The sequence below is a fragment of the Vicugna pacos genome, chromosome 12 (genome assembly GCF_048564905.1).
Source record: "Vicugna pacos chromosome 12, VicPac4, whole genome shotgun sequence".
In the NCBI taxonomy this organism is placed as follows: domain Eukaryota; kingdom Metazoa; phylum Chordata; class Mammalia; order Artiodactyla; family Camelidae; genus Vicugna; species Vicugna pacos.
Window position 1 is genome coordinate 5,469,741 of NC_132998.1, and position 27,131 is coordinate 5,496,871.

General features: G+C 54.1%; 1 protein-coding gene and 2 long non-coding RNA genes across 3 annotated transcripts; 2 read left to right on the forward strand and 1 right to left on the reverse strand.

Annotated features, from left to right (window-relative positions):
- Positions 1-3,046: 3,046 nt before the first annotated feature.
- On the reverse strand, positions 3,047-6,463 carry LOC140700394 (uncharacterized). The gene is made up of 4 exons (XR_012078793.1): positions 6,324-6,463; positions 5,673-5,883; positions 4,405-4,650; positions 3,047-3,993 (listed from the first exon to the last, which is right to left on the reverse strand). It is a non-coding gene; the product is annotated as an uncharacterized lncRNA (long non-coding RNA).
- A 169-nt stretch (positions 6,464-6,632) lies between these two features.
- Positions 6,633-26,915, forward strand: CTDSP2 (CTD small phosphatase 2). The gene is made up of 8 exons (XM_072972504.1): positions 6,633-7,229; positions 20,388-20,536; positions 22,110-22,148; positions 22,586-22,687; positions 23,268-23,324; positions 25,347-25,439; positions 25,583-25,768; positions 25,962-26,915. The coding sequence occupies exons 1-8, from the start codon at positions 7,166-7,168 to the stop codon at positions 26,085-26,087; spliced, it is 816 nt and encodes a 271-aa protein (XP_072828605.1). The 5' UTR covers positions 6,633-7,165; the 3' UTR covers positions 26,088-26,915.
- On the forward strand, positions 7,847-9,601 carry LOC140700027 (uncharacterized). Its single transcript, XR_012078233.1, has 2 exons — positions 7,847-8,138; positions 9,330-9,601. It is a non-coding gene; the product is annotated as an uncharacterized lncRNA (long non-coding RNA).
- Positions 26,916-27,131: the final 216 nt, after the last annotated feature.

Genomic DNA, 27,131 nt, shown 5'->3' on the forward strand with positions numbered 1-27,131 from the left:
CCACTAGCCTGTAAGCTCTATGAAGACAGGAACGCTGTCTTAATCACTGTAGCCCCAGGACAGGGCCTGGAGCCTGGTAAAACAGTCAGTACTGGTGCAAATGGCTGAATGCATGACTCATATTAGGAAAGGCTCAAAAAATATTTGAATGAGTAATAAATATTCTAATGTAGACCTCCCTCTCCATCCAAAATAGGCCTCCTTTCTGTCATCTCCATCCTACCCTCTACACTCTCTCTGTCCTACAAGGTCATACTTCCCAGGCAAGTTGGCTGTGGCCAGTGCCTCAACTTCCAATCTACTCACGCCTGCCTTGACCCTACAAAGAAGCCAAAGGCCCCTTCCTGTGACCAAGTGCAGCTCCAGTACAGGGCTTTCTGAGTTTGCACTAGACTAGAGTGAGCAGCTTAGGGACTGTCTGCCCAGCCCGGAAGGCAATCAAGCCCCTTTTGGTGCCTTGTCTCCACGCCCAAAGTACAGCTCTCAGAGGTTTGGGGTCCAGGCTAAGCAGAGGGCACACGGCTGGCTCTTGACTTTGGCTTCACAAGGATCCGTCTAGGCATAAACGAAGCTGACTGGCTCTCCCCAGTCTTCTCACCTCCCTGTCCATTTTGCAGAGAGTCTAGCCCTTCGAGCCGGCACGCCTTGGCGACTCCCGGCCGGCGTCTTCCAGTGAGAACGGTATGGCGGGCCCTGCCCGAGGGCCAGGGGGGATGCGACGGGAGAGGCCCGAGTGCTCCGTGCGGGCCAAGCACGCAGTAGGCGCTGAAGGGTAAAACCCTGCGGCGCATCACTCCCAAAACGAAGCTGGCCTCCTCGAGGTCTGAGGAGAAGGCTCCAGAATCTGCAGGACTGGAAGCCTCTAGGTCGCCGGCCTGGGGCAGGGGCGTCCTGCCGCCCCACCCCCAGCGCGCCACGTGACCTCAAAGGGCCGCCAGAGGGTTGGAATGCGGCGACCTCAGCGGTGCCCCCGGAGGGGCCGGCGGCGCGGCGGCGCGGGGCGGGGGTGGGGGGGAGGAAGGGGCCGCACCCGGGGCGGCGAGGCCGGGAGGGCTGGGGGTGGGGCGCCGAGGGGGCCCTTCTTCCCTTTCCCCGCCGCGCGCGCTGGGGGAAGCGAGGGTAGAAGACGGTTTGGCTTCGTCCAGGAAGCCTGTAAATACGGGCCGAGAAACTCGATCTGCTCCTGTCGCTTCCCTATTTAGGAGAAGGGAGGGAGCCAGGCGATTAGTGGCTCCTGGGGGCGCAGGTCACGTGGATGCCCAGGCCTAGCTGGGGGGAGGGAGAGGCTGTGCTCCTGAGGAACCCGGATCGAGGCAGGCCGGAATCCCGGCCAGGCTCGGCGGCTCCCGCCCCATATAGATCCATTTGTCCTCATCTTACAGGCTCGCACAGTGACCATGGGGTGGGGAAGTCGAGGGTCTGCGCTACTGCGGGTTCGTCCACCCCACCCTCCCTTTCCAAATGCCTGGGCGACGGTGTCCGTCTGTTCCACCAAGCCTCAATCGGCTCGGCCTCGTTTCCAAAGCCCGGGTGAGAAGTGAAGGACTCCTGAGTCCCACACTCCTGCACCTGTGGTGGCCAGCAGGCGCCGAAGATCTGCTCCAGGTCTGGGACTCCCCTGTCCTGGGTGGTGGAGAAAGTGTCTAGGAGGCTGGCATCCTGCCTCCCAGCTTCACTGGCTCAGTGGCCCAGGAGATCAGCAGTGCCCAGGAAGGAAAGTGCCTGCGGGGACTAGCTTCCAACAGAGCCTACTGTGAGCCAAGCTCTGTGAGGGCACTGGAGTGTGGTGAAAAACAGATTGTGCCTGCCCTCAAGCAGCTTACACTGGCGTGGTGGGAACAGTCAAGCAAACGAGAATGAAAATACAGGAGCAAAGAGGAGCATCTGAGTCAGGCTGGGACCTGGGAGGATCTGAGGAAGAGGTGGCACTTGAACTGTATTTTAAAGGATGAGGAGTCATCACACAGGGGTTGGGGAAAAGGCATCCAGGCAGAAAGAACCGCCTGTGCAGAAGTGTGGAAGCACACACAGTGCCAAAGAATCACAGGTGCCTACTTTCACAGGACAGAAGCCCGGGCGATATGGGGAAGGTGTGTGAGATGGGGTGGGTGAATCACCAGGAGCCAGAGCTAGGTATCTGAGCTTGTCCTGCAAGTCATGGGGAACTGCTGAATCATTCTATATAGACAGGATCAGATTTGCATCTTCTAGGAGAGCTGGGGATGGATTTGGATTGGGGCCCTAGAGAAGGAGAGATTAGGTGATTAGGTGCCTGTTGCCAGCCTCCCCTGAGACAGCAGTAGTGGGAATCGGAAGAATGAAAAGGCCTGACAAATACTGGTGAGGCAAAGAGCCACTTGGCTTCAGGATGGATTGGGGATGGGTATGAGTGGGAAGGAAGAGTCTTGGGTGACCTCAGGTTTCTGGCTTGGAGAACCAGGCAGATGATGGGTGCAGAAGGCAGGGTTGATGATAATGAGAGTAATATTTATTGAGCATCTCCGGTGTTTCAGGTGCTCAGTGCTTCACATATTATCTCATTTAATCCTCATAATAACCTATGGAATAGGTACTATTGTTATCCCCAGTTTAGGATGAAGAAACTAAATCAGGAGGTCCAATAACTAAGTACTAGGGTTGGGATGATGCACATGCCTGCACCCTGCAGAATTCCTCATCTCTAATCTGAAGCCCCAGGGAGCTTCCCGGGCTACTCTACGAAGAAGCTATAGCCACTGCCACTAACTCCTCCCTTCCTCCCCAGCCCCCTGGCATCTGGTAGTCCCCACAACTGTTCAGTCACTGTCACTGGGTCTTTTTCAACCCACCTCATTTCACCCCTAGGACCTTGCCCCAGAAGCCTTGTGACAGGAGGGCACAGGGCTCTGGAACCGCGGTGCTGAGACCCCACCTTCTCAGTTACAATGCGAAACGGAACTGAGACTCTGCAGGAACAATCAGAGAAAGCAAGAAAATGGATGTGTTCCATTTGTAATAAAAAATTGTTTTTAATTTAATGGAAAATTTCAGTGACATCAGAGGGTCATGAAAGGGTCTCCTTGGGCTCAACCCTGTTATTTATTTTCTGTGGGGGAAGGGGCAGGGTTCTGAAGCAAGTGTTCACCTCCTGTAGAGGAAGCTCCTCCAGCTCCGTTTCCCTTTCCCAAACCTTGGCTCAGAAACACCCAGTCCAACCCAAGTAACCATGGGAGACAGGCACAGACGGCACTCCTTTGAGCCCCACCCTCACTACCCCACTACTTGACTTGGGGTGGGGGGAGAGAAGGTGTGTTGTTTCCAAACTGCCTCTCATCAACCTTCAGGTGGAGGTAAAGTTGAGATAAAGGGATGGAACAGGTAGGTGACCAGAGATAGTCCATAAGCTTTCTCTTGGGAGAGTTGTTAGGCCTAGAGAGCCCTGGCCTCAGCTACCACCCTTGAACGTAATTAAACGGAGCCTACCCAAAGTCACACAGCCAGCAGCTGGCCCAGGGCCTGGAGGCAGGAGGTTATTTACCAGGCTGCTTGAGGCAGAAGTTAGCCGTTTCACCTCCCCCACCCCCTTAATTGTAGGAAAGAGGCCCATCATGACCCCAGAGAGCGTTTTGGGGCAGAGATCTGTAATCTGGGGACAGAGCAGGGAGAGGCCTGTGGCATCATAGTCCAGGCCCTGCCAGTCTGTGTTCCAGGCTCCAATAAAGCTGCCACTGCCTTTGTAGTTTCTGGAGGCACAAAGGCCCTCACCAGGCCTCTCTGGGACCTTTCTCTCATCTGACCTCTCCACCCTGGGTTATATTTGCACCCTTGTGCCTCTGGCCTTAGAAGGGCTTCTCTATGTTTCCCTGCAAATGAACCTTTCTTTGACATCAGAGCAAGAGGTACTTGAGGGCTATCTCCCGCGTGTCTTTCAGGGATAGCTGGAGCCCTTCACACAGAAGATGTCCACAGCATGCAGAGATGAAAGCAGTATGGTTCCAAGGATGGGGTCACAACCTGGTGGTGAGTCGTGAAATCCATTTAGAGAGTCATGGCCAGCATTTAAAACAAATGAAATAGGATGCAATAAATAGAAAGCATCAGAATGCATGCACATAGCAGGATAAGTATTGTCCCATGAAACTTGCTTTAGCCATCTCACAATACAAAACGTGTTCCTTTTTTCCTTTAAATTGAAGTATAGTTGATTTGCAATGTGTTAGTTTCTAGTGTAAAGTGATTCAGTTATATGCATATATCTATTCTTTTTCATATTATTTTCCATTATGGATTATTACAGGATATTGAATATATTTCCCCATGCTACCAAAATTTGTTTATTGCTGTGGGTCACCAAACCCCTCGTTCAGAACACTGGTTAAGACATAGAGTCAAGACTAGTATAGCAAATAGATAAAGAAAGCTTACCTGCTCTGTGTTAGGCATTATGCTAGATTCAAAATGAATTTAATACAGTCTCAATTCATCTTCTGGTTGGGAAGTCAGTAAGCAAACTGTCTGCAAAACATGATGCTAAGTGTTCTGAGAGAGTATGTAGGAGGCTAGAAAGCTCTGATGTGAGAGTGGGTATCTGGGAGGGCTTCCCAGAGGAGGTGAGGCAGTCAGCCGTTCTTAGCAAGAAGTCAATGACTGGGTTCTAGTATCTCTTCCATCCTATAGATAAGAAAGGAACTATGGTAAGGTGTCAGATTCAAGTCTTAGAGTTTAAAGACAACTTCTAGTCCTGCCTCCTCTTCTTAACAAGCTGTGAGACCTTAGGTGAGTCAGTTAACCTTTCCAGACCCTGTTTCCTCACCGACAAAATGGGTATATCTGCTCTGTCAACCTCAAAGCAGTAAGAGATCAAATGAGACAGAAAATGTATGTGAAAGTACTTTGTAAGCTATAAAAGGGGGAGGGATTTTCTCTATGGACGAGAAAATGGAAGTGCAGACAGGTCAAGAGGTTAAGTGCCCAACACTACAGAGCTGGGAGTAGCAGGCACCCCTCAATCCTCAGTCCTCAGTTCCTGCCTTCACTCCTCCTTCTCCCACTGCAGCTGAACTACCCTGCAAGAGAGTGGGGGCAGGGCCCAAAAGGCCCCCTAGCAACCTGCCTATTGAAGATTAACCTTAAGAATCCTTTTGTTTTAATGATTTTTAGATAATGATGGACGGTAAAGATGTGCAAACTCTTCCTTTTCCCTTCTGTTAATGAATTAGGATCTACCCAAACTCAGTGTTTAAAGTTACATAAGCATCATTCAGATCTTCTGTAACAGCTACTTTCATTTTGGAGAAACTGCATTTCCATTATAGTGGTGTTATATGAAAAGTTTTGTGTATGTATATGTAGGAACAGAAGGAACAGGTACACATGAGCACTGTTAGGGCACACAGGCACATACACATCACCACCTCACCTGTCCCCATGGGGAGAAGGTATTTGACAGTATCTGTAGAGTTTAGCTGTGACCTGCTTGTCTTCCAACCCCCAGTGAGACCTGGTGCAGGTGGGGCAATGGGAACTATAGCAGGAAGGTCGTCAGCTGCCCCGACCCTCCCAGGGACCAGAGAAGTCCTGACCTTCCTTAAAGTTCCTTCCTTGGCAGGGTGAGTACCGTTGAATCATAGACTATTGGGGTTGGAAGCAGCTCATAAGTCACCCAGTACAATCTCACTGTACATCCCTCTTACCAGCCTTGACTTGAACAACTCTCTTCCTCCCATGGCAGCCCATGTCACCTGTGGACAGCTGTAGCTCACTGGAAAAGACCTGATATTGGGCTGAAAGTTGACTTTCTGGAGCTTCCACTTCTTGGGAACAAATGAATATCCCTCACCTACAATCTTGAGCAGTAGGTTTGTGAGACTCCAGGAGACAAAGTCAGCGGAGGGTGCCTGGGGCCTAAAAGCAAGGAGGGAGGGCAGCGAGAGTCCACAGAGTGGAAGCTCTACCCTTAGAGACCTCTATGCATCTAAACTGAGACTGGGACTGTGGGGGAGGGAGGAGGCCTGGATTGGGAGGAGGAGAAGTGGGAAAGCCCTGAACGGGAGTGAGTGGCTTTGAGCAAAGCCTGGCTCTTCATGTCTCATTTCAACTGTGGGGATCAGACCATCCCGAGGTCAGTTCTAATTCTTATACTCTGCAGTCCTGAGTCCTTCTACACACACACATCTCTTTCAGGTTTCGATGGTTGTACTCTTATCTGAAACAGTGTGTCGACGATTCGAGAGCCAAGCAGGAAGTAAGGCAACTGCCCAAACCCTTTCTCTCATCCTGGCCAGACCTGGGTTAGGCTTCGCGGCTTGCCCTGGTTACGGAAGGGCGGAACCATTCCACCTTACCCGAGTACTGACGCACGGATGGGGACACTCCTGCACGGAGTAAAGAAACGTGAGCTTCGGAGAGTCCTTTTAAGTAGTTGGGAAGGAGGTGTGGCCGAGGAGACTGGGAGGCCGCAGCCTGGCGAGGGGGGAGTGGCCAGGGGGCGTGGCCGTAGCGTCTGGAATGTTGTTGGGTCCTCGCACCGCATAGTAAGGAGAGGCCACGCCCCCTTTCTCGGAGAGGGCCAATCGGAGCGCCGGAGCAGTTTCAAGTCTCCCCCTCCAGCCTGCCCGCCCGCCACCCCACCCCCCTCGGGGATTCGCTTTTTCTGTAACAAAATAGCAAAGCTCCGGATGTTCCACAGCCCGGGCTGCTCACAGGTGGAGGGGCCCAGGGCCTAGGACGGTGCTTCGAGGCGGCAGGCGCCGGCGGGCTATAGAGAGGCCGGGTCCAGAGCCAGGAGGCGCGCGGGGGTGGGCTCTGCAGCCGCGGGTTGTTTATCTGGAGTACGGAGGGGAGGGGGGAGCCTGGAAACCGCCCCGTGTCCCATTTCCTCCTCTTGTTTTCGCTCCGGATTCTCCATGTTGGACCCAAACTGAGGAGCCCGGAGCTGCCGCCGGGGGATCGGGTCCGGGGGCACCCGAGGGAGCCACTGCCCGGGCCGCCCGCTCACCGTACAGGCCGCCTCCCTTCCCGGCCCAGGGAGGGAACAAGAGCAGGGATGTGAACAGCAGTAGGAGTCGGAGTCTCGGGAGCTAGAGCCGGAGCCGGAGCGGGCCCCCGCCCAGGCCCCCCAGCCCAGCCCAGCCTGTGCGCCCGCGCGTCCTCCCGCCCTGCCAGCCCGGGCCCGCGGGATTGTTAGATGGAACACGGCTCCATCATCACCCAGGCGCGGAGGGAAGACGCCCTGGTGCTCACCAAGCAAGGTAGGGGCAGCAACTTCCCAAAACTTTGCTTCGCCCCTGGGCGGGGAGGGGGCTAGCACAGCCCCGAACCCGAGTTCCGACTTCTGACCTCCCGAGGCTCAGAGCAGGCGATTCCGACCAGACCCCCTACTCCATCCACCCCTGCGTCCCGGTCCGCACTCAGACCTGGTGAGGGTTGCGCGGGCCCCGGGTTCCCAGCGCGCGAGGGGGAGGGGCATCATCCGCGCAGCTGTCACCGAGTCCTGCACCCCCCACCCCCGGGCTGAGAGACACAGGGGTAGGGCTCGAAGTGAGAGTCGCTTCAGTCCCCTCCAGAGTTGAGGGGGTGGGTTCGTCACTTTATCGCACCACATCGCGCGGCTGCCGGACAACGGCAAGGAGAGGGGTGGGGAAGGAAGGGGGACAGAGGGGTCCCGAGCGGTCCTGATCTGGAATGGAGCCGGGACTGGAGTCCATCACTTCCCGGGGCTCCCCCAAGCCCGAGGTCGTTCAGGCCGCGGGCGGTGACGGCGTCCGGCGGGACTTGGGACCAAGTTCACCGCCCGGAGGCGGGGGCGGCCGCGGTGGGGGAGGGGCCGAGCCCTGGCGGACCCGACCTGGCCAGCCCGCGGCCCTGCGCTGGGCCCGGGACCTCGGCGCGCGGGGCTCTCGCTGGGCCGCCTCCTGCCGCTGTCGCTGAGCAAACGAGCGCGACCCCGAGGCCCGGCCGGAGCCCCTCCCTGCCCCGGTGCGCTTCCCCGGGGCCGCCGCCGCACACACAGAGCCGCGTTTGTTTAGCCCGGGAGCGGTGTCCCTGGTTACATAATTCGTCGGATGGCATCAGACCCGGCGTGTTTCTGAATCGCGCAGCGAAAAAGTGCGAGTTCTCCGTGGGCAGCGGCTCGTGGCCCCCGCCTTCTTGCGGGTCAGGTGGAGACACGAGGAGGGTCTCGGGCCCTCTCTGGGGTGGGCTTGGGGGCGGGAGCGGGAGGAGGCGGAGGCCTCTCCTGGGGGCGGGGGGAAGGTTGGGCCCGAGGGTGGGATCTCTGAGTTTGGTCCGGGTGAAGGCCCCGAAACTCTGTCCCCCTCCCCTATGCTCCTCTTAGGGCCTTGAGGAATGTGTCTAAAATAGCGGACAGAATTTCCGCGGGGAGTAAGGACTAGCGTCTTTTTTTTTTTTTTTCCTGGAGAACTTCCAGGACTGGGGCCACCTGGCCCTGAGGCTGAGGAGAGCATGCTCTTGGGACCAAATTCGGAGCGTTACTGCCCTCCCCCCGACCCCCCTAGAACTGGGCATGAAAGGCCCGTGCTCAGTAATTGAACATATTGAGGCCTAGAGCCTGGTGGGAGGCCAGCTCTGGGGCTTGCTGTAGCCCCACATGTCCCTATTCGGCATCATTAGTCAGCAGATCACTTATTTCTGGGGTTCGTGGTCCCAAGGAGCTCCCCCAACTTGCCTAGAGATGAAGAAGCTTGGCTGGTGGTTTCAGCCTTTCCCTAATTCTCCTGGTGAAATAGCCGGGAAGGGTAGTGTGTGCTTCCTGCATCACTGGCTTTTCTTTAAATAAGCCTTGCCTGCTCAGATCCCAAACCTTTAAAAAGCCCCTGACTTCCTGCTCTCCTGGCTGCATCACGAACCAAGCTGCAACTTCACCTGTCTGCTGGCTGCTCAGCTGTGCTGAGGTCTTAAGAGAATAGGCTTTCTGTCCTTATAACCTCATTCCTGACTCTTCTCACTCTCTTCCCAACCTCATCCCAGGAAAGGACTCCAAGAGCTAGCCTGAAATGAGCAAATGTGGATGTGGAAGGATTCCAGAGGGAGCACTGTGATGAAAAGAGGAAAGAGCGGCCCTGAGTGTCCCCACTCTGGTCCTCTCTTCCTAGGGGCTCAGGAGGGTGCCTTCCTGGACAGGGGACCACACCAGGACTGAGGGGAAGCGGGACTGCTGAAGGGGCAACTTACAAATCAGAGCTAGAAGTTTCACCCAGTAGGGCTGGTGGCTGGGAGCAGAATAGATGACAGCAGAAAGCAAGCAGCTGGCTTGTTGACAGTGCTCAGCTGCTGATGTTGGTTGAATTTTCTTGGAGTTACGGGTTTTTTGTGTATGGTTTGTCCTTCAGACTTATCCCTGGAGGAATCTGAATTCTGAAGCCAACAGCCATGGGACTCTCTCTCCCGCCATGTAATTTGACTGCATTCCAGAGAAGACATGCTTTCTTCCTAGGCTGCTTGGGCACCCAGCAACCAGCAGGCCAACTTTCAGAGTCCCTCATCACTTAACAAACAAATCCCACCTCTTTTAAAAAAAAAAAAAAGAAGAAAAGAAAAGTGGGGGTGGGGAGCAGATGTTTTATTTATCTCCTTAAGAAGCTAATAAATTGCTCCTTGCCCTCCCCGCTCTCCACCATGTCCCATCTCTAGGCTCTGCCTCCTTTTAGAAAAAGGGGAGAAAGTATTGAGGCAGTTTATTAAAAAGTAAATCTCTAGAGAGAAAAAAATTGCCTCTAGCTTGGGTGGTTTTTAGTGAAGTTATTTACCATTGCAAGTTTTTTGGTACTTTTTTATTCTTTTCTTTTTTAGTATTCTATTCTCGGAGCTTTAAGGCTGGCTGGGTGTGTTGATGATTCAAAAGTAATTACAGTAGGGGAAGTAGAACAAAGTTGCTGAAAGCATTGATGATAAAAGGACCAAAATTGGATCATCTTCCCAGACAGATGAGTGAAATGGCTTCCTGGTACAGCAGGGACAGGGTTATGTGTAATATCAAAAGTTAAAAAAGCTAATGTGGCCCCAAAACGGCCACTTATTGGAGCCTCGTACAAGGGTGTCACGTCCACGGATGGGAGATTGCGCCCTGGGCTTTGGGGTTAGGTGGGAAGAAGCCAAAGAAACAAACCCACCCTGTCACTTCCCAGTGTGAAACAAGGCGGAAAGCGGCCTCTTCTAGAGGTTTAGTGAGCCACAGCCCCTCTGGGGGAGCCGGGGCCTTCCTTGTTTTGTGGCACCCCTTCCTTTCAGGGAGAGGATTCTGATGGCCTGGATTGTCTTCTCGCATGGAGAAATGAACAACAGGTTCCTGTAACTGCCAACCCTAAGAATTAGGGTGGTGACTGGTTTTTCTAGCTCTTGCTTTCTCCCCATAAGGGAGGAATTCTGCATATTCTGCCTGAAAAAGCTCAAACACCTTTCACTGTAGTTGTAACTAGGCCTTTACCATGAAAAGCCTAGACTGAGTCTCTCTGGGGCTGTCTTCCCTAGCTTGCTCTGTGGGTCCAGGGTGCACGTCATAGCTCGCTCCTCCTGCTCCACTGGTGCCTCTTCCTTCCTTGCCCAGTCTCAGCCTTGGCCCCTTCATGGCTGCTGAGACTTGCTCCTGTGTCTCCTTTGCAATTGTTCCCCCACCTTCGAGTCAGATAGGGGCCTGTGTGGTGACTTAAGCTTGTGTCTCCTTCCTCTTGAAGGAACACAAGGGAGCCCCACTAACTGGGCTGCAGCGTCTGTGAAATGCCCCCAGTCCGGGGCTGGGAGTGGGCAGTTCTGCTGCTGAGCTTGACTTACTGAGCTCATGGTGGAGCAGGACCTAGGAATGGCCGTGAGAACTCCTCCAGAGACGGCAGAGGTGGGGGTGGCCCTGACTTCTGTCTCCAGGGGTCTTAAACCGGGTGGAAGAGAGGTCCCATTTCATCCTCTTGGTGGGACCTTCCAAATCCCCAAATCCCTTATGATCACGGACTTTGTTAAAATGGTAAATACAATGGAAGCCACATTTCTGGCCAATGTGAATGGATGCTCCCAGCCTTTCTGTGGAGAGTTAATACATGTGTTTATAACTAAGTATGGGGGAAAAAAGCCAATATGGATTTACATACATATACACATACATACATACATACATACATACGTGTTTGTGTGTATCCCTTCCTCTTTTTCTCAACTTTTTTCCTCCTAGCTTTCCGGTAAGTTGAGTTACTATCTTTTATTCCCATCTTGGGAAGTTTGGCCCTTAGGATGAAGAAGGGATGACAAGGAGGCAGGGGCAGCAGTTAAAAGTGTTCAGAAAAATTGCTCCAGGAGCAAAATTGGTTGCTTCAGGCCTGGGTGCAAATCCCTGCTTTCCCTGTTCACAGCGAGACTTGAAGAATCACTTTGGTGTGCTGAGTGGCATGTCTATAAAGTAGGAGTATTGGTCTCTACACTTCTGCAATGCTTGGTACTTGGTAGATAATTGATTAATGTTAATGTCTTTCTTTTTTAGACAGCTAGACCACCGCTGCGGTCCTCTTCCATTCCCCCAAGGACACAGTGCAGACAGCACACTGTCATGGGGGTTTTATTGTTAAAGACAGGTGGCCAGGGGTCAGAAGGGACACTGATGTGGGGGCTTGGGCCTTCTGGAAGGGTCAGCCTCTGAGGCTCGCAAACAGCCTTGCTGCACAGACCCCCTTCTTTGTGTCCCTGTGACTTGGGATGGGGTTTTCTCTGCACTAATGCAAGTAGCACGTGCCTTGGGGCTTTTGCCTCTCTGCCCGGCGCCTAGGCATCGGGGTGGGAGGAGGCCAGGCAGCCATGCGCCTCCTGTGAGGAGTCTGTGAAGTCTAAACCTCTTGAGCAGTTGCTCGGCCCCTCAGAAGTGGGTACAACGAAGACCTGAGACAACTGCGCTACGTTCTCTGCATTTGCTTTGAGAGTTAATGATCCCAGTGAGAGTCAGTTTTTTTTTTTTTTTAGGGAATTCCAGTAACAAAGAGAAAATGAAACTGGGGTATTGAAAAGAAATAGATGTTCTTAATCTATGTCTTTGCTTCTGTGGTTTTGGGGTACAACCTTGAGAAGTACAGAAGCAGCATTAAACTGCTTTTCACCCAGTCTCCGGCCAGCCAGTTGGAGAAGCACAGGATTAACTCACTTGTCCTGGGGACATGGGGTTGGGTGTGGCCCTGTCATGATTCCCTCCCTCTTCTGAAATGGAGGAGTAGTTTCCAACTGGAATGCAGAGGAGCTTAGTAACATGCGTATCTTATGAAGGAACTAGTAGAAATCAAAGTAGAGAAGTTGACTTAGAACTGGAAGCCTCTCTGGACCAGAAGCCAGCTAGAACAGGGCTGCTTTGTCTGCCGAAGTGCCCAGGCCCTCGGGTCTGAGAGTGCCTGCACCAGGTCTGTTATTACGGGATGGCTGCTCCGGTGAGCGCACACCCTCCTGGGCGGAAGGTGCACGTATGTCCTGTTTTACTCGTCAGCTATTCTAGGAGTTAGCCTTGAACCTGATCTCTCAGTGGACCTGCTGACATTTCCTTTCCCTTCGCTGGTGCTCCTGGTCCTTCCCTGCCACCCCACCCCCCTACCCCAAATCAGACTTTGCTCTTATTCTCTCTTTATTCAATATCTTCTTTATCTCTTGACATGTAAATAGCTTTGGCATCCTGTAGAATTTGTTCTCTCCCACCTGCACAGTCCTTGGGGAACAAATGTGGTCCCAACCCCAATGAGACCTAGATCTTTTGGCTCGATGATAGAATAGAGCAAGTGCCCCTAGAAAGGAAAACCAGACCCTGAGGCGCAAGTCCTCCGAGACCTGCAGAGACACTGAGCTGGGGAGATGAGGTGGGGAAAAGGGCCAAGGGGATGCTGGCTGACTCACCCTCCGGTCCTGGAAGGGTTAGTCAAGGACCACTGGCAACCTTTAGACATTGGCTTTCAGCCAGGGACACACATCAGAATCTCCTGTGACACTTTCTAAAAATACAGACCCCACCTGGGTCCTACTGAATCAGAGCATGAGCAGGTGGGCCAGGCATACGTGTGTTCCAAATGCTCCCTGTGATTCTGACAGGTGTCCCTGGAGAAGAGCCAGGTGGCCCCAACTGCCTGTTTAGCCCTGAGCAGGAGGAGTCCCTGGAGGGATCCAGTTTTGCTGTTTGTTAAAGATCCTGTGGTTCCTAAAGGGGAGTCCAAAAGTTTGCTGAACGTGAACGGACAGAGTAATGATCCCCGCTTCCCAGTCATGACCACAGACGGTATTGTAGAGCACTTACCGTGGGGAGGGCACTGCCCGCACGCTTCGTGCCTAGTATCTCACTTAAGCCTCACAGTGACCTTGTGAGATAGGAGTGATCCCCACCTGACAGGTAAGGAAACCCCAAGCACCTTATCAGTGGAACGTGGCTGGTTCCTGTCAGCCAGGCCTGGCTCAGGGGCCCCCTAACCCTGACCTGAACTGCCTCATTTGCATTGTGCATTCCACTTTTTAAAAGTCCTGTTCAGGCTTCAGGTGATCTGAAATCACCTTGTGAGACACCCTGCAGTGTAGACCTTTCCCATTTGGCCTGTAGGGAAACTGAACCCAGACTGGTGGTGCCTTCGGCAAGAACACAGGGCTGTTTGAGAGGCTGAAGTGGGGCCAGAGCCAGGCTTCCTGACGCTCAGTCCAGTGCTCTCTCAGTGGACACACCTGTACTGGCTGGCTGGTCCCAGGTGCAGCTGGGATGTGGGCCAAGCTGGTGAGAGACTCTGCAGGCAGGACAGACTACTGGGCAGACTCCAGTCCTTCTGCAGAGGCCAGCCACGAGAGGAAGGAAGGAAGGAACTGGTTGGCCAACCTCAATGAGAGAAGGAGAGACTGTGTATGTGTGAAAGAGAGACTGTGATTGCTTTTTGTGGAATCCCGGAAACGGCCATTTCCCTGGGTTGGCCCTCCCACTACTTCTGTGTGACCTCTGGGATGAGAAGGAATTTCTATGGTCTGTTTCAATGTGAACATTTTGAGATTGAGACTGAGATAAGGGTAGGAAAGTGCTTTGTACTGAATGACTAGCAGCTGAGACTTACTGAGCATTTGCTAGGGCCAGGACACACCCTGAGCACCTTATAATTCTCACAGCTCTTTGAAACAGGTAATGTTAGTCTTCCCATTTTACAGGTGGTGACACTAAGGCCCGAGGCTACACTCCTTATATGTGGCTGATTCAGAGTTTAAACCCAAGTCCATGGCACCTGTGTGACCACTGTTCAGTGGTCAGGGGAGAGACAGTTGAGGGTCCCTTGCTTTGTTCTGTGCCTTTGTTCCTCTTGCTCCATCTCACTCTCACACATATGTCACCTAAAGCAGGCTGCATAGCTGGAGGGGAAAGAGGCACTGGATTCTTCAGATCTTTCACCAAATCCAGGCATTCCAGAAATTGGGCAGAAAGCCAAGACAGGGGCTGAAACAGCCACTAAGAGGGTGTTGTGTCCTGCTGGCAGGTTTCTTTTAGCTCCCAGCCTCCCACAGGGGTCTTCTCAGCACCTTCTTGAGGGGAGAGAGGCTCAAGGTGAGCAAGTTTGTCTTCCAGTTCCCCAGGATGACATCTCTGCCCTAGCGGGAGCTACATAAAATAAAACGGGCAGGGTCCAGTCCTTTGGGTTTCCCTGGATGGCACCTCGGATCCGTCCCTGCTGCTGCTATAGGGCATCAGATCGCTTCCTGACATCCACCAGGAACATTCTGGCATCGGGCTAGGGGCTGAGCCTGCCGCTAGTCCAGTACCTGCTGCTTTTTCTGGGGACCCCACCCCTACCCCAGCATGCTTCTAAGGCACGTTAGAGCTGCGCAGGAGGGTGTCCGCCAAAAGGCTGATTCTGAAATCGACAGGTCGTGTTTTAGAAGTTGCCACGAATCCTCTGCTCCCAAAACTGAGTCCTTCTTGAGGGAAGGTCCTTAAAGTTGAGGTCCTATGTTGAGATCAGTGGCAAGATTGCTGAAGAGGGCCTGGAAAAGGCAGGTAGGGTAGTGAGTGGCCTGGGTTCCCCGCTCCCACCCCCCAGGTGGCATTAAGGACCCAGAACTGAAGGAAGTCCTCCTTTCTTAGAAGAGAGAGGCAGGGAGCCCTTCTGCCCGGGAAGGGGGACTAATGGAGGTGGCTGCGTAGGTAGGACGACCTGGCCGCGATGAGGGCACTAGTGTAGAACATGCTGGTGTGAGCCAAACAGCAGGGCTAAAATGACTTTTTAGAAGTCCATGCTGTCAGCTTCACAGCTGCTCTTTGGGACTTTAGGAACTGGTGGTGAGCGTGGTAAGGCCCCGCCTGCCTTGTCACCTAAAGAGCAGTGTCAGCAGTTAAGCACTGTGGCAGCCAGTGCACCCTCCCTATTGTTTCCAGTCTTTTCGGCGTGGGAGATGTCTAGGCATCTCTCACCTTCTTGTTCCCCTGCCGACTCACCTGCTGGTCCAAGAGCCCTTCCGTCCACCTGGCACTTTAGGGCCTGTCCTTAGCCAAGGCACGGATGCCCCTTGCTGAGGACCTGGGAGGACTCCTCTCCATGGGGAGCCCCAATCAGATGCGTCTTGGCTGCAAGGCCCAGGCAGCTGGCCAAGAAAGGCCGGAAATGCTCCAAATACTCTCCTTCCTCCAATAGCTAAGGGGAGGGCGGCCCCTCCGAGAGGCCATTTTATAGTGATAGCCAGACTAAAGCCTTTGCTGTGGGGGATGGGAGATGGTGGAGAAGGAAGTACTTCTGAGGGCTGAACCAAGAAAGCATCCTTCTACGTGAATGGGCTTGTTGAAACCCGACAGCCATAGAGCTTACCTTCTGCTGAATCCCAGGCGGATGTGTGGAGTTCCTTTGCTGGGACACGAAGCTGTGTTCTTGGCAACAGTGATATCTGAACCTGACCTTCAGAAGAAGGTTAAAAATAGTGTTGTCCTGGCAAAGCCAGTCTTCATCTGTATGCGTGTGTGTGTGCGCGCGCTCGCGCACATATGTGCATGTGTACACACATTCATGTGCGTGCACAAGCTTCTTAAGGGGCAGAGGCAAACGGTGTCCCCACTGGTGCTTCTTGGTGGGGGGTGGCGGGGCAAGGGGAGAGGGCACTGTTTATCGCAAATGGAATGGCCTCATTTGCTTCCCTGGTATTTGCAGAATACCAGCTGGGGAGTTTGCAACAGGAAAACAACTTTTGTAGTAAATTTGGGAGAGGGTATAGGGGTGGTTTTGACTTTTTGAAACCTGCTCATGATCAGAGTCCCAGGCACCTTTCTCATCTTCTGTGTTTGAGCTTCAACTACATGCTGGGTACAGGAGGGCCCCTGATCTCCTGCTCCTTGCTTCCTGGAACGAGGCCCACAGGGTTGCCAGGCAGTGGTCATCTCCCCTTAGATAGTTCATTAAAGCCAGCACAGCATTTGGCTTTAGTCTGCCCAGCACGTTAGTGTGCAACAGTAAGTTTTGTTTACCCTCTGAGTTAGGAGAGCGAGCGGTCTTGCTGGTATTCCCAATTAATGGATGAGGAAACTAAGGCTCTAAGAGGCTGTGTGCCGAGTCAGTAACTGTCAGGGCCTGGACCTCGGCCCAGGTGACCCGTGGAGTGGGGGAGGGGCGATGCCTCCCACAGGCCCCCTTCTCTGCACACCCTGCCTCGGGAGGAAGCCTCAAGGCAGTGAGCTAGAGGGGTGGCCTGGCTCCCCTGTTCTCGGCTCCCAGTGCACTTTCTCCTTAAGCCAGAGCACCCCTTATTAGGTGTGCGCTGCTCCTCTCTGACATCCAGCCCCAAACCAGATGTTTGGAGCAGGAAGAGCAGATGCACATCAGCTGCTGAGCAGGAGAGGAGGGCTGAGTGTCCACAAAGCAGGCAGCAGGAGGATGATAGAGGAGGAAGAGCAGTTGACTCTGGGGCTGCATGGCACCCACTGGAATCCTGCCCTCCCTCACTTGGGAACTGTGCAGTGAAATCCTCACCCGCCTGCAAATCCTCTTGTGCCGGTGTTCCTCTCCTGGGGAGGCAGGGCCGGTGCCCCTTCCCATCACACTCAGAGGGGTGGGGGGTGACCTGCACCTGGCTGTCAGGGACACAATGCCGAGCGCTGGCTGAAAGGAGTCTTTTGAAAGGCTTTGACACAAGTCTCAGATCCCATCCCACTCTGCTGTGTGTTTCCCCTCACCCTTAAACCCACTCTACAAAGTGGATCTTGAACCGAGGCTCCGGGCTTCAGCTCCTCCCCCTCCCCTCCTCCATTGTCCTCTTGGTCTCCCAGAGGTGTGTGCTGGCCAGAGCAGGTGCGGGGCAGGGCTGGGGGGGTGGGGAGCCAGCCCCGAGTGCAGTCCCGTCGCCTTGTACTGTTCTACCCTCGCACCTTTCTGGACTGCCCGAGAGGGCAGCACAGAATGGGGGCTGGACCCGAGCTGATTCTTCACCAGCCCAGCCTAGAGAGGAAATGCTCTGAGGGAACTTGAGAGGCCCCGCCATCTCCCAGTTGTTGCAGGAGTAAAGGTACCCGGTGCCTGAGCTGTACTTGTGAAGGGCCCTGGCTCTGGGTTCAGGGAGATCTGGGCTCAAATCCTGGCTCTGCTGTCCTGCTACCCGTGTAGCCTCGAGCAGGTTACTTACCCTTCTGTGCTTCAGTTTCCCATCTGTAAAATGGGGGGTTGGTGCCTGCACATGGGTTTGTAGTGAGGATTAAACGAAGTAATGATGTCAGGTATTTTAACACAGGCTTGGCCCATTATCAGTGCTCAGTTAACAAGCCCAAGGCCCAGAAAGACCAAGTGGCCTTGCCTCAGGTGCTCCACTCCTCAGAGCCCACCTCCCTCTCATCACAGAGAGGAGCCCTTTCTAACCCTTCTAGGCAGTTGCAAATCTATGAAGGCTTCCATAGGCCCCCGCTCTGTGGAAGTGACAGTTACCAAGCACCTGCTGCTCAGAAGACCAGAAGCCGATGAATGTCCCCGGCTGAGGCCGCTGCAGGCTCTGTCAGGAGGGCGCCGTGTTGGGGGGGAGGCCAGAGAGGCCCTGATGGGTTCTCAGTGGCAGTGTTTGTAAAAGGTAAGGAGGACGGGCAGCCCAGAGAAGGGCTGAGGGCAGCAGGCTCCATCGGCAGGGTCAGTGAGGGACGTCGGGTACCGACCCTGCCGTTGCGGCTCTGGAGCGCCCTCCCCAGCGCCTGCCCCCGAGGTTAAGGCATTCTTGGTCTCTGAGGCCCAGGGGCTGCCTGGTCACATTGTGTTTTTGAGAAGACCCTCCTCCCCTGCAGAGTCCAAAGCACGCTGAGGAGCCCGCGCCCCCTCCCCACCGAGCGCCCCGTCTGCGGCTGAAGTGGGGCCTCCCGCGGTGGGCACTGGCGGGGCCTCTCCGTGGCCCCAGGCAGCTGCCCCTTAACCCCCCTGCCTCTCAGGATTACTCAGCCTTCACAGCGTCTGTCACTAAGATGCTGAGTGCGTCTTGATGGCCTCTCTTCAGGAAAGGCTTGGGCTGTGTGGCCTTTTAAGAAAGGCTTGGTGCCTGGGTTAAGCCTCTGATTGTGGTTCTGCGTGAAGAAACCATAAACCAAAGGAAAGGCGATGGTTCAGCTTTGGTCTTGGAGCTTTGTGTCAGCTTCTGCTTAAGTCCCTGAGCTTGGAATTGAATATGGGCCATACAGGCAGGTGGAGAAGCTGTCCTTTCCCTCCAATTTCCGCATAGATTATTCAGAGTAGGAAAAAGTCCAAGGAACCGCTCATCTTGCTGTCTCTAAGTGTGGGGCTCTGCTCTCAAATTTGTCTCCTTGATGCGGAGGCCTGGGGCAGGGTCTACAATGCAACTTCCTCCTTCAGGACAAACTCCCCAGTCCCTGGAAATCTTGGTTCTACCACCAGGGCCAAGAGCTCCAGAGTGGTATCTAGGTTTTTAGGTTAATTCCTGGAGAAGCCTGATCATTTTCTAAAAGATTTCTGACGGTCATACCAGTGTCGAGGAATCTGGCCTGACCCTAGGAGTGGGGGGAGAGAGCTCTGGACCGAACCGGCCCGGGGTGCCTGGCCTGCACCTGGAGTCAGAGCTGAGTCGGTTGTCCTGGGGCCGTGCTGACTGCCACTTGACGGATGGTCACTGGCCATTTCCCTCACCCTCAGCCAAGGGGAATCCAGTTTGGTTTTCTCTCCTCTCCAGGGGCTCAGGCAGCCAGCAGCTGGGTGTTAAACGGCCCTCCCATCACCTCTTCCACGGGGGCTGCCTCCAAGCGCAGATGCAGCGCATGCTCTGAGGACTGAGCCGAGGGAGCTCAGCCCTGCTCCTGAGGGCCCACCGCGTTGCCTCCCTCTTCCCTTCTCAAACCCAGCGACACAGGGAAGGTTGTCCTCCGCGGTACTTTGTTTGTCTTACTCCGCCCCGCAAAGACAGAAGCACTTCCGGTGCAGATTTTCCCGCACAGTAGTTCGCCCTGTGCTCTAAGTTGAGCGGGCGGATTTCATCCTTAGGCCCTGTGCCCGCCCTAGCCGGGGCAGAATGAGGACCATCTGGCGGCGGTTGTGCAGCGCCACCTCCTGGCTGCGGTACCCATCCTGTCTTCCTAGTCTTGCTCAACAGATGCCAGAACATCTCATCTGAAATAAAAGGAACTTGGAAAAGTTATTCCAAAGTCCATTTCTGGTTGATCCTGTAATGCCCATAGCTTTTTGTATCAGCTTGACCTTTCAGGGGCTGCCTTGCTGAGCCTCCCGTTGCAATGGCTTTGTATCTCCAAAGCCCGAATTGTCAAGGCAGGACTTAGCAGCTGTAGCCTAGAAGCAGGGACATCAGCCTAGAACCCAGCGCTGGATGTGTGTGTCCCAAGAGGGTAACCTGCCTGTGGTCTTCGAGGGGAGGGAGTGTTAAGGAAAGTAGCTGGACTGTGGAAAGGAGACAAGGGTGTGGACCAGGCTTGTCGCTTCTTGTTGGGGCCACAGCTGTTCTGTTTCATAGTCTGTTGTAGTCTGGGCCCAGTGCTGCCACTGACCTGGAGTCGAAGGAAGCTGTTGCAGATGAGGACCGCCCTAACATGAGGGGTGTTGCTTACTCCCTTCTCCAGGACGGGTAGTCTTCTGGGAACTGGAGTTGGGGAGGATTTTTGTTTCTGTGAATTGATTTTGAGGGTTCCCTCAGTGTGCTGCTTACCAGAGTGGATTCTATACCTCTCCCCATATTTCAGTGCCCTTCCCTGCCACGGAATGCAGAGCAAATTCCCTGAGGCTTGTTTCCCAAGCCAGGGACTGGGGGTTCCTGCTGTTTCTGCTTTACAGAGAAGCTGTTGGAATAAACATGTACATTTCACTCTTGACTATATTTAGTGGTTTGCCAAGCACGTGCCACGTGCCCCGGCAGAGCTGACAGACCAGAGGGGATATGGTATGGGGGTACATGGGACCAGTACCCTGTGGCTTATGCCTCTGTCTTTCCCTCCACTCTAGGCCTGGTCTCCAGGTCTTCTCCTAAGAAACCTCGTGGACGTAACATCTTCAAGGCCCTTTTCTGCTGTTTTCGTGCCCAGCATGTTGGCCAGTCAAGCTCCTCCACTGAGCTTGCCACATACAAGGAGGAAGCCAACACCATTGCTAAGGTAGCTGGATCACAGTGGTGTGATGCCAGCAAGGACGGGACTGCTGTGGGGTGGGGGGGTGGGGGGGTCCCTGCCATGGCAAGTGGGCAAGGCAGCCTTGCCTGAGTCAGATCTTTGGCCCAGAGGAGGCCCTTTTTCCTTCCCGTAGTGGTCCATCCTCTTCCTGTTGATTCGCACTTGTGGTGTGGGCCATCGGATGTCCCTGTGGTTTCTGCGGGTCCCTGCAGTCCAGATCCTTCCAGCTTCCAGGAATGGTGCAGGCACTTTTGTATATTATCTCCTGAGACCCACAGCAGCCCTGCAGGGAGAGTCAGAGGATTCCTGCTCACAGACCTGGAAACGGACTCAGAGGGTTTATGCAGCCTCTGAAGGGCTAATGGGTAATAAATGAGTGTCAGGGTTTGAACTCAGATCTCTCTGGCTATAAGTCCTGTGACTTGTTTTTTCACTACGCAAAGATACCTTCCAAGTTACTCAACTTTCAGGGAACCAAGGAGTTGAAATTCCGTCACACTCGATAACCCTTTCCAGCAGTCTCACCTGTACCTGTGAGGGACATTTGAAAATGTGTGGGTATTTTTGATTCTCATAAAGGCCAGAAGATATGTCTGGCATTTCAAAGGTGGGGACAGAAATCATTCTGCCCCCAGTGCCATTGGTACTTCTTTCCAAAACACTGAGGTCTAGCTGTCCTTTCTCTGTTTCAAAACCAAGCTAAAGACATATACATTGATGAAAGTCACTTCCTTATTCAGTAGGGAAAAATGGTTAAACAAAGTACAACAGTACAGTACTACTAAACGAGTAATTTTACAGAGTTCACAGTAATGTGGAAAAGTATTGAATTGTAACATTGAGTCAAAAAGCAGAATGCAAAATTATATATCACGAGGAAAAAAAGACTACCAGAATAAGCCTGAAGGAAAGGCAGTAAAATGCCAGCATTAAGTTTTTCTAAGTGCCAAGAGTTTAATTTTTCTTCAGGGTTTCCATTAAGATCACTTACTACTTTTTACAACCATAACATTTTTATTATTAGCAAAAGACGAGAAAAGCCTTTCTCTGCACTCCACCTCCCCTCAGACTCCGGGACCCGCAGTGTGGGTTCGGGTTGGCTTACTTAGGTTTTGTAGGGGCCCCACACCCACCCTTCCCCCAGAAGACCCCCCAAAGTAGGACATAGAAAACACACGTTCTCAAAGAGAAGCCTGAGGACTAAGCAAGAGGCTACACCCCTGAGATGAAGAGTTGTGATTTTGACTCTGCCTCTCCCTCCGGCGCCTGCATCAGCTGCCCAAGTTCCCTGTTCCTCAGAGGAACTAGGCGGTGGCAGCTGAGAACAGGGGCACTGCCTTCTCCATCCTCCATCAGGCCTCGTGTGGAAAAGAGGCTCTGGTCTTTCCCCTTTCATACCCAGCTCTTAAGGAAAGTCACTTTTGTCATGTCAGGACCTTCCCAGGGGCTGGGGTTTTGGGGAGAAAATTCCCCTCCAGACCTGAGGCCAACGCAGTGGGCTTTAGATGGACGGGGAAGGTGCTGGAGGGCCGGTGCTGACCCCCCTTCTCTCCCACAGTCGGATCTGCTCCAGTGTCTCCAGTACCAGTTTTACCAGGTATGTGAATCTGACAGGGTATGTGCTCAGAAGCCCCCAAATCCTGTGGTCCCTGCTAACCCCGCTAGTGATGCCCTCATTCCTCGGTGCCTGTTTGGCTGCCTCCCAGCCCTGGGAAGCTATTTGTCCAAGATACTTGCTGAGGGCCCGCTGCGTGCAAGGCGTTAGATTGTGGGGGGACAGCTGGTCTCTACCCCAGGACAGTCGCGGCTTCCATCCCCCATCTCCAGATCACTTCACAGTCCCCGAGGGAGGCGGGAGCATGGGGCCGGCTCGGTCTCTTCCCTCTCTACTCTTGGCATTTGAGTGGCCCCTCTCCTGGGCTGAAGTGGGGGTCTTCCATCTCCTTGGTGAGCCCAGCTCTTCCCAGAGTTCTGCTGAGGGAAATAATTAGTCTTTCTTGGTGGCAGATCTCAGTAGCCTGGCTCTGGTTTTAGATCCCAGGGACCTGTCTGCTTCCAGAGGTGACAGAGGAAGATCAAGGAAGAATCTGTGTGGTCATTGACTTGGATGAAACCCTTGTGCACAGCTCCTTTAAGGTAACTCCACATCTGGAACACTGCCTACACCCATCTTGGGCTGAACTGTGAGCCCGACTCCAGGTGCCGTGAGGCAGCCTGAAGCTGATGGAAGAGTGGTCCGAAGGGGGAGAGCCAGACCCTGGCATCTGGCCACACTGGCATCACAGATACCTGGAGGCCCCACCAGGCAGTGTTGAGTGGGAGCCCCTACTCTCTCTGGTCTCTGCCATTAGGCTGCAGCTGACCCTGTCACGCAGCACAGGAGCCACCAGGCTCTGTGCAGGGCAGGCCTCAAAGAGAGGTTAAGTCAGCCTTGGACCTTGCACTTTTATCAGGATGTTTGTTAACTCAGGAAGGCCTGGAAACTCTCAGCTCAGGTAGAATTTGTGGGTGTGGGAAGTAGGGAAAAACCACAAGGGGTATCGCACCCTGTCCTGGGGTGAGGACCACTTAGTGAGGCGCAGGAGCTTCCTGGAGCCTCTGAGATCTGTCCCTCCCTGCCTTTCCCAGGGGACGGGGCAGTGGCTGTGACAGGGACTAGGGTGTGGCCAGGCTTCTTGTCCCTTCCCACATGCTGACTGACTCCTCTGCCTTCCAGCCGATCAACAACGCTGACTTCATAGTGCCTGTGGAGATCGAGGGGACCACGCACCAGGTGAGCCCCCTGGCCGACGCGCCCAGCCCGGTGGCCCGGGGTCCTCTGCCCCTTGGGCTTGTGTTCCATTGGTTGATTATTTCCTGCAACTTCAGCCTCTCCATTTTTATTGGTACTTTTCGCACTGGAGGCATTCTCATCTTAAAAAATTCAGCCTCTTATCCCTCGCTAGCTGCCACCTTCTTTCTCTTTGCAGCCAAGCTGTTTAAAATTAAATATTACTTAAAAATATCAATAGTTATCGTTCAGTTACCTCTCCTGCCCTGTATGTGGCCAGCACTGTTACATGATGTATTACGTTTTCTCTAATCCTAAAAAGTCGGTATCTCTGCCTGCTACAGGCAAGGAGGCCGGTGCTAGCGGTCTCCTCTCCTCCCCTGTTCACCCCTGCCATCGAGCTGGTGGATTTGTTCCTCTCAAGCTCAGACATCTCCTTCTCTGTAAACCTTTCTCCAGTTCCCCTGCCTTGGGGTCCCTACATTGGATTTTGCCCTAGTAAATGGTCAGTTCACATCTATCAGAGAGCACTTGAATCTAAGTAAGAACAGGCATAACCTGCTTGGTCCAGGGTTAAGGACCCTGTGGTGTTGGTGGTGAAAAACCATTTATGCTTGCTCAGAAGGCCTGCCAGCTGGCCTGAGAGTCAGGGACCATCAGGAACAATGCCCTGGTAACCCCAATGCTTATTTTCTCGGCCTGGTCAAATAGAAGGGTTACTTGTAGGGAAATGGGGTTTGAGGTGTCCATGGGTGGTCATCACTGTCCTGTGTCCATTAGAAGCTTTTTTGCATCCCTCCACCCTCCTCCCAGCTCAGGTGCTCCACCATGCGCAGCGCCGGACTCTGCCCAGCAGCCCTTACAGTCTAGGTGAGGGTGTAGAGATGTACAAATCCCACAGGGAAAAGACAAAGGCATATCTTCAACCAGGCAGATACACACTGTGAGCTCCTGTTAACAAGGGAGGTGTGAGTGATGGAAAAGGGATGAGATTAAAATAGGGGTGGGGGGCCGTCTACCTGCTGAAGGTGGGTTTTCAGCAGTGAGTGGTGGGAGGGTGCCAAGCTTGATGAGAACAGCCAGGCAGAGGGAAGGACTTGTTGAAGGTTGAAGAAATGGCAAGCGAAAGGAGGCCCAGTTGTGGTACCTGGAGCAGAGGGTTCCTGCCGCAGAGCTGGGGGTTCCGGCGGGGCCAGTCCGGGCCACCTCCAGGAGGGAGAGTCACGGCGGGCACGTGCTCTCCGGGCAAGGAGTGGCGGGGGGGAAGAGGAACTTTGCGGGGATGGTTCTGGCGGCTGTTGTGTAGGCTGGAAGAGAGGGAAACGTGGATGGAGGCAGGGAAGCGATAGACAGCAGACCTGTGAGGGACAGGCAGCCAGGGAACCTTTTAGGCCAAAATGTACAAGATTATGAAAGGTGGACTCGAGCGTTAAGGGTGGCTGCTGGCAGGAGCAAGCACAGAATAGGTGGGGGTCACCAGAGCAAGATACTGCAGGGTGTCTGATCTGTGGTCACTGAGGAAAAAGTCACTTCCCTTGGTGCATTTCAGAGAAGCTCTGTGAGGACGTGAGGTTTTGGGAAGTATCTGCAACTTTGCCTGATGGGGACCTGGACTGACTGTCCTGCCAGAGCCAAGGACAGGAAACTCCCACAGAGGCTGTGGCTGGATTCAAGTAATCCAGGATAGGCTGTGTCCATCTGTGAGGCCTATTCTTGATTACTTGTTTCTGGAGGCAGCTGATGGTCCGCCGCCTGAAGCAGAGATGGCTCCTGGGACATAGGCGTTTGCGTTTCCTCCTGCGCTGGGTCGGGGTTGGGCCACCGAGCCAGCAGAGGCCTGGTGAGGAGGCGACGCCCACGCCCCAGTCTTGGGCGGAAGGCTTCCAGCCAGGTGGCCCCAGAGGCTGGGCTGGGGGGTCTGGACAGAGTAAGGTTAAACCACCTGTTGCTCTTGGTGGTGACAGTGACCAAAGCTGTGGCGCTTCCCCCTCCCAGGGATGAGCAAGCCTCTCTGCTTTTCCTCAGGTGTACGTGCTCAAGAGGCCTTATGTGGATGAGTTCCTGAGACGAATGGGGGAACTCTTTGAATGCGTTCTCTTCACTGCCAGCCTGGCCAAGGTACCTGGGGGCAGGAGGGGAGTAAAGAACCGGGAGCAGGTGTGGCAGCTCCATGCACGGTCCAGCAGCTCCTTGCTGGTCCACAGGATGCCACGGGGAAACCAGGGCTGCACCCAAACAAAAAGCATCTTCTCTTCTGCCAGTACGCCGACCCTGTGACAGATCTGCTGGACAGGTGCGGGGTATTCCGGGCCCGCCTGTTCCGTGAGTCCTGTGTGTTCCACCAAGGGTGTTACGTCAAGGACCTCAGCCGCCTAGGAAGGGACCTGAGGAAAACCCTCATTCTGGACAACTCACCTGCTTCTTACATCTTCCACCCAGAGAATGCTGTGAGTGTTGCAGACACGCCCACCCTGCAGGGGGTGGGAGAGCCCCTGCCCTAGGAGGGTGGGGGGTGGGGGAACCGTGGGCTTGATGGAGGAGCGCACCGCCCCGGGGGGCGCAGCTGGCCGCCAGGGGCTTGGGGCAGGGGCGGGAAGGATTGGCCGCCAGGAGACGCAGGCCGCCTTTCACCTGCCCCAGGTGCCCGTGCAGTCTTGGTTTGATGACATGGCGGACACTGAGTTGCTGAACCTGATCCCCATCTTTGAGGAGCTGAGCGGAGCAGAGGATGTCTACACCAGCCTTGGGCAGCTGCGGGCCCCTTAGCCTTCCCTGCTGCCAAGCAACGGCCATCCCAGTAGGGGACTTTCCTACACTGTGCCTTTATGATCGGCCTGACAGAGCGGAAGCTGGAGCATCTCACCAAATGAGGCCTGGAAACAGAAGTGATTGGAAAGAGCTTTAGGACAGGTTAGATGCCAAGTGGGCAGATAATCAGACCAGCATTACCCAGAGCTGCCGGCTCCCCGAGTTGGGTTTCTGAAATATAAGAGTGAGAGAGAGACAGAGAGAGAGAGACAGACAGAGAGAGAGTGTGTTTGTGTGTGTGTGTGTGTGTCTGGCCTTGAACTGTGGCCCTGGGCTATAAGTGTTTCAGGTTGGGGGAGAAGCTGAGTGATCAAGACTCCCCTAGTCAATCTGTCTCCTCTCTGGTCACCCTGACCCACTGAGCTCTGTGGGGATGAAGACTATTGAAGGCTTCGTTGCCAAACCCACGACCTTTCCTCAGCGTTATAAGGCTTACGCCAAGGAGAAAGGAAGGGTCAGAGGCTGCCCCGGGTGCCCACTACACACCTTCCTGAAACCTTTCTCCAGCCAGCTGCTGCAGACAAAGAGGATGTTTCTGGGAAGATGAAAGCTTGTTTCCAGCCCACAGGGCCGTCAGGTCCTGTGGCCTGAGGGCTTCGCTCGCCTCTGGCCGAGCGCCTGGCACAGGCCCCTTCCGTGTCTCCCCAGGGCTTGGGTGCCGGGCCTGCCTTCCTCAGCACCTGGCCATAGTCTTGAACCTGTGGGGAAGGAGGTCTTCACCCTGCCCTGGAAGAGGACAGATAACTGATTTCCGTTCTTTTGACTCTTTTAAAAGTTCTTTCTAGACATGGAGTGTTGGGCCTGTTTTGTTTCTGACAGAGCTTCAGTCCTGGGCCCGAGATGAATGTGGGAGGCCCTGGGGGTGCAGGGACGCAGAAAATCCCCAAAGCATGAATGTCTGTGTCCCCTCGGCTTACAGAGCAACTGAGCTCGGGACTGCGTCCCTAAGTCTGCTCTTCAGGGATTCTCTGCTGGTGCTGGTGCGAGGACTTTGCTCTGTGT

Coding starts and splice junctions, on each gene's coding strand:
- CTDSP2 (XM_072972504.1), top strand. CDS start 7,166: ATGGAACACGGCTCCATCATCACCCAGGCGCGGAGGGAAGACGCCCTG. Junction 7,230..20,387: donor CCTGGTGCTCACCAAGCAAG/GTAGGGGCAGCA, acceptor CCTCCACTCTAG/GCCTGGTCTCCAGGTCTTCT. Junction 25,769..25,961: donor TCTTCCACCCAGAGAATGCT/GTGAGTGTTGCA, acceptor CACCTGCCCCAG/GTGCCCGTGCAGTCTTGGTT.